General features: G+C 38.3%; 1 protein-coding gene and 1 long non-coding RNA gene across 2 annotated transcripts; both read right to left on the bottom strand.

Annotated features, from left to right (window-relative positions):
* Positions 1-258: 258 nt before the first annotated feature.
* Positions 259-7931, bottom strand: LOC103520997 (GATOR complex protein MIOS-like; the record flags this gene model as incomplete). Its single annotated transcript, XM_026831880.1, has 11 exons — positions 7598-7931; positions 7366-7459; positions 6518-6645; positions 6242-6340; positions 5638-5836; positions 4569-4756; positions 3639-3763; positions 3084-3291; positions 1677-1849; positions 1193-1369; positions 259-765 (listed from the first exon to the last, which is right to left on the bottom strand). Coding segments are annotated over exons 1-11 (2217 nt in total), but the record flags the coding sequence as incomplete, so codon positions are not given.
* Positions 7932-10658: 2727 nt separating this feature from the next.
* LOC113472226 lies at positions 10659-11151 on the bottom strand. Its single transcript, XR_003394639.1, has 2 exons — positions 11066-11151; positions 10659-10854 (listed from the first exon to the last, which is right to left on the bottom strand). It is a non-coding gene; the product is annotated as an uncharacterized LOC113472226 (long non-coding RNA).

The raw sequence follows: 11151 nt of genomic DNA on the forward strand, positions 1-11151 counted from the left end.
ACATTTGGTTTTGGCTACAAATTTTTTACAAGTGGATGCCCTTCCCACTCAACCTTTGCTATTTCTTTAGCAAGGGAAATTTCAGGCTGGTACCTGTTTAAAGTCTCCCAGGCAGACTAAGCTGTAAACTAGTCTACTCCCTGTTTAAAGTCCTAGATTCTTGTCCTTCTCTTTCTACTCCGGTAAGATAATACTATACATTGTTATACGAGTAGTTCCCTCTATTAAACACCTAAAAAAAAAGTAAAGTTCACTAACCAATATGCTGTCATAGTTGTCGCCATCGGCCGTCAGGAAAGCAAAGATGGCCATGAGGTACGGATAGTAAAGTTCACTAACCAATATGCTGTCATAGTTGTCGCCATCGGCCGTAAGGAAAGCAAAGATGGCCATGAGGTACTGATCCGTCAGTTGTTGCTTAGACTCCATGCAGGCCGACCGCCACAGGCCGCTATTCTGGGCCGAATAGCCGGCCAGTGCCATAGCTACGTAAAGTTCACTAACCAATATGCTGTCATAGTTGTCGCCATCGGCCGTCAGGAAAGCAAAGATGGCCATGAGGTACGGATCCGTCAGTTGTTGCTTAGACTCCATGCAGGCCGACCGCCACAGGCCGCTATTCTGGGCCGAATAGCCGGCCAGTGCCATAGCTACTATGCTGAGGCGAGGGTTCGAGCCTGCTCCCCGGTTGAGAAGTTGGATTGCGCGGGTTAGATGAAGATAGAATGTGGCCAGAGCTGCACCGCGTGCGTACTCTTCTTCTACCTGAAAACGATTAATTTATGGTGAATTTCACCAATGACTTAATCAGAGATTTCGACTAATGGGAGAATTTTTAATAATCCAAAAAGAAGTTTTTGATGACATAAACAGAAGCTTTTAAAAACTTCTCCTTTTTGGATCACTAAAAACTACATTTTGGATACGAATTTCACCAATGACTTAATCAGAAATTTCACTAATGGGAGAATTTTTAATAATCCAAAAAGAAGTTTTTGACGTCATAAACAGAAGCTTTTAAAAACTCCTCCTTTTTGGATCACTAAAAACTACTTTTTGGATTAAAAACTCCTTTTTGATTATTCTGCTTCCTTTTTAGAGCTTACTGCGTTCGCCATGTTCTCACTCGAAATTTACTGTCGACTTTGGGAATCGAACCCGGGACGTTCTGCATGGCAAGTTCTTCTCTCACCTCCAGTTTCTCCAGTACAGACTCCAGTGGATTTTCCTTGTCCAGTTTCCATCCGCATAGATGTAGTGCTACATCTCTCTCTAGACTGGTGTACACTTTGACAGCGGCTTTCACATCTGTCCATTGAGTTTTCACACATTCCGATTTGGACATGTATGTGTTTCGGTCCAAACCTGAAACCCAGAAAGATGGCGATGAGAACCCCCCAAATTTATGGTGAATTTCACCAATGATTTAATCAGAGATTTCACTAATGGGAGAATTTTCAATAATCCAAAAAGAAGTTTTTGATGACATAAACAGAAGCTTTTAAAAACTTCTCCTTTTTGGATCACTAAAAACTACATTTTGGATTAAAAACTCCTTTTTGATTATTCTACTTCCTTTTTGGAGCCCACTGCGTTCGCCATGTTCTCCCTCGAAATTTACTGTCGACTTTGGGAATCGAACCCGGGACGTTCTGCATGGCAAGTTCTTCTCTCACCTCCAGTTTCTCCAGTACAGACTCCAGCGGATTTTCCTTGTCCAGTTTCCATCCGCATAGATGTAGTGCTACATCTCTCTCTAGACTAGTGTACACTTTGACAGCAGCTTTCACATCTGTCCATTGAGTTTTCACACATTCCGATTTGGACATGTATGTGTTTCGGTCCAAACCTGAAACCCAGAAAGATGGCGGAAGGGGTCAATCCAACTTTGATTCAAAGGAGGTATCTAGTTATCTACTTGTAGTGAGACCATATCTCACTCTCTAAAATAATAATGAAAAAAGTACAGTAGGTACCTATGTCTTTAGAGATGACTATGGCAGTTCTATATCTATAGTTCTGGGCTACCCCTCTATACCCCCACAGATTTTTAAAAGTAAACTAGATACAGACCTATGAGAAAAATTAAAACAATCAGGTATTGTAACAAATTGTAAAAATAATCAACAGCTTTATTGAAAATAGTTTTTACATACATAATATATTACACGTAAGGTCCTTAGTTACGGGGTTTTTCCCTCCATTCAACAACCCACCTTACCTGATTAACATGATTAGGATATTTAATTAGACTTACTTTATCATGCACACTCGTTGCTATCTTGAAAGACCAGAAGAGGTTAGGTATAGTAGAACAGCCGCGGTAGACAGTAATAGTACACATTTTATTTTATTGTAAGATCTGTGTAACGTTTCGTTTTCGTATCCTTCGGTCTTCGCGTGTTCTTCCGTCTTTTTTCTATACATAATATATTACACGTTAATGAATGTATGTATTCTATGATCAGTTGATCAGATATAAAATTAACAGCAAATAGCTTTCTTCCATCATACAGAAAGCAAAGTAGGAACAAAAACTTCTTAGGTACACTTGTACCTAAGTAGGGTACACCTGTACCTAAGTAGGGTGAGGAAAATAAAAAACTTCAGGAGTTTCTAAATGGACAATTTTCTTTTTCCTTAAACCAACTTTTTTTTTATATAGGACCAGTATTGTAACAATTTGTATGCTAGTATTTCCACCCAAAAGAGTAACCTTCTCTTTCCAACTTGCAAGATTTTACATGAATTTTGTGCTGGTCTTCTTTTTTCTTCTGGTTGTTGCTGTGACTTTTTCTTTTCTGGCAGTTTCCTTGACATCATTGCAGCTAAAACCAAATGTCAACCCAAAATCAATCACCCTCACCCTACCCAGGACTGATTGACAGGTTGTCGAAAAACGCCCTAGTAAAGGGACTTTAAAGTCCTATCCCAGTAGGATAAACAAGGTATATTCTATCCTTCCCACCTAGCGGATACAAAAGGTCCTGTAGGCAATGTAATTTAAATGAGAGTGTTCCCACTACACACGACACGATTTTATTCTGAACGACATGGACAAGTGGGAACGGGGTATTACGTACCAAATACAGTTCGAATCCCAGGGTGTTTCAAATCCGCAATGTTAGGAATCACTTGATCGTCCACCAGCTTCCGACAGTAGCTCAACATACGCCAGACAGCTTTCAGATTATCGTCGTCAGCTAGATTTCCATTCTGACCCAAGTCCGGTACCAGCCCGTAGTACAGCTTGGCACGGTTGAACATCTTCAGAGAAATGTCGTCGATATCCTGGAATGAAACAAGTTGGAAAATAAAGCTATTTGGGTAAATACTCGCAGACTTTAACTTTAAACAGGGAGGAGACCAGCATGAAATTTCCCTTGCTAAAGGAATAGCAAAAGGTTAAGTGAGAAGGGCGTTCATTCGTAAAATTTATAGCCAAAACCAAACGTCAACCCAAAAGCAATCACCCTCACCCTACCCAGGACTGATTGAGAGGTTGTCGAAAAACGCCCTAGTAAAGGGATTTTAAAGTCCTATCCCAGTAGGATAAACAAGGTATATTCTATCCTTCCCACCTAGCGTGTAGTGGTCAAGACGCTCGCCTGGTAAACAGGGGGCGGTTCAATTATTACCTGATAGAGTTTGTCCCGGGCGGATATCGTCTTGAGAGTTTTCCTGCCGTGAGTCCACACAATGTTAAAACTAGGAGACCAGTTCAATGTCATACGTTCTACCACACAATAGTCTGTGAGTAATCCTGGGGAACAGAGAACAAAATTAGAACGGTAGACACTTCATTAAATAAAAAAATTCATTATTTATCAAACTTCGTAAATTAGCCTAGTTAGCTTGAAAAGTAGCACGCCTGCCTCGTAGATCGCGGGTTCGATTTTCGCCCGGGGCGGATTTTATCTGAAACAAATAAGGTTTGTCGTCCGTAAGTATGGCTTTCTCCTATCCTCACAATGTTAAAACTAGGAGACCAGTTCAATGTCATACGTTCTACCACACAATAGTCCGTGAGTAATCCTGGGGAACAGAGATCAAAATTAGAACGGTAGGCACTTCATTAAATGAAAAATTTCATTATTTATCAAACCTCGTAAATTAGCCTAGTTAGCTTGAAAAGTAGCACGCCTGCCTCGTAGATAGATCGCGGGTTCGATTTTCGCCCGGGGCGGAGACAATGTTAAAACTAGGAGACCAGTTCAATGTCATACGTTCTACCACACAATAATCTGTGAGTAATCCTGGGGAATAGAGATCAAAATTAGAACGGTAGGCACTTCATTAAATAAAAAATTTCATGATTTATCAAACCTCGTAAATAATTAGCCTAGTTAGCTTGAAAAGTAGCACGGCTGCCTCGTAGATAGATCGCGGGTTCGATTTTCGCCCGGGGCGGATTTTATCTGAAACAAATAAGGTTTGTCGTCCGTAAGTATGGCTTTCTCCTATCCTATCCTCCTATCTTCGATTTCGGGACGATAAGACCTCCGTTCACTGGCATGTCGTGAGATTTACAAAAAAAAACTTCGAAGGGACACCCAGCTTATTCTTACCCGCGATAGATATGGTGAGTAGACGACTCTCATCCTTGGGATGCCACGAGAACGAGGTCAGCTGATTGGATGGGCCTGGCCTAACACTTCTCTCCAATACAGTAGCCTCTCCCTCATCCATACTCTGCTGAACATCATGGAGGTGAATAGCGGAACTATCCCTCTGTAGAGACCCCAGGAGATTATGTCTGAAATAGTATAGGGAAGATAACTATTAGACTTATTAGAGCATAGTTAAATAGAAGAAAATTCAGCGTTCTCGAGTCCAAGATTATTTTTCGGCCCTGGGGGCACTTTAAAGTAGGTAGAAGAAAATTCAGCGTTCTCGAGTCCAAGTTTATTTTTCAGCCCTGAGTGCACTTTAAAGTAGGTAGCAACCATGGTGGCGCTATTATTAGAGCCAAAAGAAAGTTTATGGAGTTGATAAAATTACTATTAAGGGATGCTCTGAGTAATGCTATGATGTCCACGAAATTCTAAAGAGTACACTGAAGTTATGAAACAACCATTATCCCGCTTGTCACCGTTAAGTATTCGGAAGTTTAGCAGAGGAAAAAAATAAAATGAAAATAATGCACGGACTCATTCGATCTCTGCATGATCAAGGATTCGAACTCAGAACTTCCGCGTCACAAACTCACCTGGTGGGGCACCAATGTATCTTGATAATATGTTTCTTCTGAGCCAGCGCCAGGACAGGCTTGTCAAAACTCCTCATGCAGTATAGTTAAATAGAGAAGAAAATTCCGCGTTCTCGAGTCCAAGTTTATTTTTCGGCCTGGGTGCACTTTAAAGTAGGTAGCAACCATGGTGGCGCTATTATTAGAGCCAAAAGAAAGTTTACGGAGTTGATAAAATTACTATTAAGGGATGCTCTGAGTAATGCCATGATGTCCACAAAATTCTAAAGAGTACACTGAAGTTATGAAACAACCATTATCCCACTTGTCACCGTTAAGTATTCGGAAGTTTAGCAGAGGAAAAAAATAAAATGAAAATAATGCACGGACTAATTCGATCTCTGCATGATCAAGGATTTGAACCCAGAGCCTCCGCGTCACAAACTCACCTGGTGGGGCACCAATGTATCTTGATAATATGCTTCTTCTGAGCCAGCGCCAGGACTGGCTTATCAAAACTCCTCATGTCCCATATAGCAATCGTATTGTCTACAAATGAGGCTACATGGTGATCATTGAATGGAGCCACAGCTACGCCGAATACAGCCTTTGTGTTAACCGACTGGACACCTTTGGGAGTTTCCGAAACTGAGAAAAAAAAACGTGAAAAATTAAAAATATTAAAATACATAAAAATACATATTCTCCTTCTTCTTCTTCTTCGTTTTTTTTCCCGTGTTTAGACGGTATCGGCGTTTTCCGCCAGCCTCTCAATGAGCCCTGGGATGATTGCTTTGGGCTGACTTTTGGTTTTGGCTACAAAAAAATTTACGAGTCGAGCCCTTCACACTCAACCTTTGATATTTCTTTAGCAAGGGAAATTTCAGGCTGGTATCCTCCTTATCTGGTGAAAGACATATACTAAGGGATGGGCACGAGTTTAAAGTATGTGTGTAGCAGTTGCTTCATTGCTAATAAAATTTAACAGAACGGATTTTTTTTTTACAATCGCGAGTGGTATACGTAGAGTCGTATACCCAAGTACTTACTTACCTCTCAGATCCAACAGTTTCAAGTATTTATTACTGGATCCCACGAGAATAGTACGGGAGGAATAGCGTACCCAGGCAAGAGCAGTAAGAACAGATGAATCTCACAAGCAGGGGGTTCACAGCAAAACTATAGAAAAGAAATTATTACTTTTCCTAAGGTTTTTGATTGTGTCCCTTTACTTAGGTACTTATTTAGAAGAATTTAGAAGATGATTTCAATGTAAATTTTCTGTTTAATTGGTATGTATAAGAAAAAGTAATAATAATTTTCACTTACATGTCATGCCAGGAAACATTTTTGATGCAGCAATCAAGTATTCATGGACCCGTTCTAGATGTTGGTACTTTTCCTTGAACAAGTACTCTGCAATGTATTCTTCCCGGTGAACTTTGCTTGAACCAAACCTTGAATAGAATAGGATTGTTTAGGTAATGCCTCGTTTTTTTTCGACTCGAAGCCAGTCTAGTTAGCTTCGTTGGTAGCGCGTCTGCCTTGTAAGCGCTAGCCCGCGGATTCGATTCCCGTCTGTGGTCGGAGATAGGAGTGAGTGCAGGGAATGCAGGTGGACTTTCAAAAGTGATTCTTACTCATAAAATAATAAAGTTTTGAACAAACATTTTGTTTAAAGCTAATTTACTTAATGTCTTCAGATGTGAAATGGTAAAATCAGAGATCCTTACTTGAGAGACATTTACCCACACTAAAAGTTCACATTAGAAAACTTTAGGAGTGAGTGCAGGGAATGCAGGTGGACTTTCAAAAGTAATTCTTACTCATAAAATAATGAAGTTTAGAACAAACATTTTGTTTAAAGCTAATTTAATGTCTTCAGATGAATGGGCGGGAAGAGAAGGAGAAATAGAAGCAGAATAGTTTTTTTCCTAAAGTAAATAAACAAGTATTATTCAGTACGATTTTTTAAGGCCCTGTTCCACGAAAATACAGAGAGAAGCAACTGTGAACACATACCCAAAAAGTAGTGTAGGTCTACTGTTCTTTTTCCTGCGAGCAACATTACACAGAACTTTGTCAGTAAGAGAAGAAAGATTTCTTTAAATTAATATTATGAACATTACACCACTTGCCTACTTACACGTACATACTTAACTTTCCGACAATGTCACCATTTATGTCTGTTGCTTCCAGAAGCGTGCGACTTGTACTGCTCTCTTATTTGCACTGAGCAGGTCCACAGGTCCTCCTGGGTGCAGGTTTGATCTAATTGGTAGCGGACAAGGAGGTGATCGTTTAACAAACGACTTGACTGTTTAACTCTATCAGGAATTAGACCAAAGATCTACTCTGCCGTGCGATCCTAGTCCAAATATACATTTTATACCACCTAGCTCAACTCACTCAGTTCTAGTCCAGTCAATCCGAGCGCATCGTACGCCGACGGGCCGAACGTGGTGAGCACAACCTTCCCATTTGCCTGGCCTAAGGCTAGCAACATATCGGCTGGTTCTACATGCGGATAGATGTCCACACATTTGACGTAGTGGTGGTAGCTGTTGGTAGCTAGGAGATGAGCGTAGGTGCTGGTTGAAATCTGAACCGCTGAAAAAGAATTGGAACGGGCAAGGGTTAAGTTAATAAATTGGGTCTTGAGAGGGTTAATTTTGATCTTTTCTTTTAAGAGGTTTGACGGAGGGAACCGTAACAACGGAGGTATCATCGTCTAGAAATCGAAGAGGAAAGGATAGGAGAAAGCCAGGCGTTCCGGGAACGAACCGTGTCTGTTCGATTACCAAGCTAACAAGGATGAGACTGTAGATTCTGTAGAAAGAAATGTGATCGAGAGAAGGTAGTCCACCCACCTCTGTGCCCAGGAGCACTGACTCTCAACCCAGAGGTCTGGAATTTGAATCCCGGCCTGGAAATTTTTGATTTTTTTACTTTCTATTACTACAGTATAGCGGAGCTATACTAGTAATGAAAGTATTGCAATCGGTCCAAATTTTCAAAATCGGGAAATGGTTGGAAATACAGGTCCTCAGACTTGTCCAAATAAAAGTTATTCTATCAAGGTAAGGCAGTAGTACTTTCTTAAGACTGTCTAGAAAGCTGGAGTCCCCCAATAGTACAGTTGTTGCTCCATTTCCAGTTCTTATCAACATTACACACTTTACAAATTTCTTTGAAGACTAGAAGTACAAAAACATTGTGTGAACTAAACAGTTCAACATATCAAGCGTGCCGGGAGGCGCACGAACGTCAAGAGTTCGAACCGAAACCGGCCTATATCCACTCAAGGAAAAGAAATGATGGGGAACCTTTATACTTTGTGTAAGTAACAGAAAATTTGACCACTCTATAGATAAAATAAAAACAAGAATAACATTGACTAGAAGGAAATGTAAGACAGTATAGAGGATTGTGAACTTAATAACCCATGCCTACAGTCTCAAGTTGTCTTTTGCAAAAAATCATTGTAAACCACATGTGCCAAAAAGGATTTGACGGATCAACTAATTGAATTTGCATTTGAATGAGATTATAAACCCAGAAAAACGTTCAAAAAATGGAACACAAAGATTGTACAAAGTCAACATGAGACTGAAAACACCGACAAAAATTAATAGTTTATCTGACGTCGCAATAAGTACCACGAAATAGCGATTATTTCTACAACCAGTACTAGTAATCGCAACAGTACTAGTAATCGTACGCGCACTATTAAGTCCACATCTTGCTAACAATTTACAAAAATGTACGAACAAACAAACAAAATAACTTAAGAGATATGTACAAAATCAAAGGAAACAATATAAATTACAAATTAATGAGGAAAACGTACATCTTACAAGGGTTTTCGCATTCTGTGAAGAAATTTTCAAAATCCCTCAAACCTCAACAATTCGTGTTCGCCAGATAGAAGGAAATTTTGGGAGCGACACTAGAGCTAACTCATAAAAATGTAGGATGTGGCTGAAGACATTTTTACAAAGTTTTTTTTAATTCGTTCCATCTGACAAATACAAAAATTTCCAATACCATTTTCAATCAAAACTCTTCAAATAAAATTAAAAAAAAAAAAAAACAACCGAATAAATAAATAGAATATAAGTGTGTGCGTTGGGACAATAAACTTTCACTAAAGTGGTATGAACAACAACAAAAAATAAATAAGATAAACTTTTACTTTATAACATGAAATGCAACAAATTTAGACTTACGAAAAGATTCTGGGAATTATTAGGTGTTTATCACTCCTACAAATTTAAATGAACATTTTTATAAGGAAAAGTGTAAATGCTTAAGCTTTCAACCAAAAATTCCCGAAAATAATCTTTTTATACGTTACTTGAAATTTGCAGGAGTAAAATACCAAATAATTACCAAGGTTTTAAAGTGCCTACGGAATTATTAGGTGTTTATCACTCCTTCAAATTTAAATGAACATTTTTATAAGGAAAAGTGTAAATGCTTAAGCTTTCAACAAAAAATTCCCGAAAATAATCTTTTTATACGTTACTTGAAATTTGCAGGAGTAAAATACCAAATAATTACCAAGGTTTTAAAGTGCCTATTTTAATTGAAAACTAGCAGAATTAAAATATATAATTTAGCTACAAATTTCTAGCTACCCAAGTTATTAAAAACTGCTATGTCCTAATAGGTTCTAGCTACCTATGTTTTAACATTTTGTCCTACGTTCTAGCTACATTGAGGCACATTGAATAGTTTGGAGGAGGTATCTAGTTATTATCTACTTGTAGTGAGACCATATCTCTCTCTCTAAAATAATAATGAAAAAAGTACAGTAGGTACCTATGTCTTTAGAGATGGACTATGGCAGTTCTAAATCTATAGTTCTGGGCTACCCCTCTATACCCCCATAGATTTTTATAAGTAAACTAGATACAGACCGAGGAGAAACATTAAAACAATCAGGTATTGTAACAAATTGTAAAAATAATCAACAGCTTTATTGAAAATAGTTTTTACATACATAATATATTACACGTTGGAGGTATCTAGTTATCTACTTGTAGTGAGACCATATCTCTCTCTCTAAAATAATAATGAAAAAAGTACAGTAGGTACACCTATGTCTTTAGAGATGGACTATGGCAGCTCTATATCTATAGTTCTGGGCTACCCCTCTATACCCCCACAGATTTTTAAAAGTAAACTAGATGCAGACCTACGAGAAAAATTAAAACAATCAGGTATTGTAACAAATTGTAAAAAAAATCAACAGCTTTATTGAAAATAGTTTTTACATACATGATATATTACACGTTAATGAATGTACGTATTCTATGATCAGTTGATCAGATATAAAATTAACAGCAAATAGCTTTCTTCCCTCATACAGAAAGCAAAGTAGGAACAAAAACTTCTTAGGTACACCTGTACCTAAGTAGGGTGAGGAAAATTAAAAACTTCAGGAGTTTCTAAATGGACAATTTTCTTTTTCCTTAAACCAACTTTTTTTTTTAATAGGACCAGTATTGTAACAATTTGTATGCTAGTATTTCCACCCAAAAGAGTGACCTTCTCTTTCCAACTTGTGATATTTTACATGAATTTTGTGCTGGTCTTCTTTTTTCTTCTGGTTGTTGCTGTGACTTTTTCTTTTCTGGCAGTTTCCTTGACATCATTGGGAGCTGTGGACAAAAATAAGAAAATCTCAGTAAGAACAGATGAATCTCACAAGCAGGGGGTTCACAGCAAAACTATAGAGAAGAAATTATTACTTTTCCTAAGGTTTTTGATTGTGTCCCTTTACTTACTTATTTAGAAGAATTTAGAAGATGATTTCAATGTAAATTTTCTGTTTAATTGGTATAAGAAAAAGTAAAAATAATTTTCACTTACATGCCATGCCAGGAAACATTTTTGATGCAGCAATCAAGTATTCGTGGACCCGTTCTAGATGTTGGTACTTTTCCTTGAACAAGTAC

The sequence above is a fragment of the Diaphorina citri genome, unplaced genomic scaffold (assembly GCF_000475195.1).
Source record: "Diaphorina citri unplaced genomic scaffold, Diaci psyllid genome assembly version 1.1 scaffold4361, whole genome shotgun sequence".
Taxonomy (NCBI): Eukaryota; Metazoa; Arthropoda; class Insecta; order Hemiptera; family Psyllidae; genus Diaphorina; species Diaphorina citri.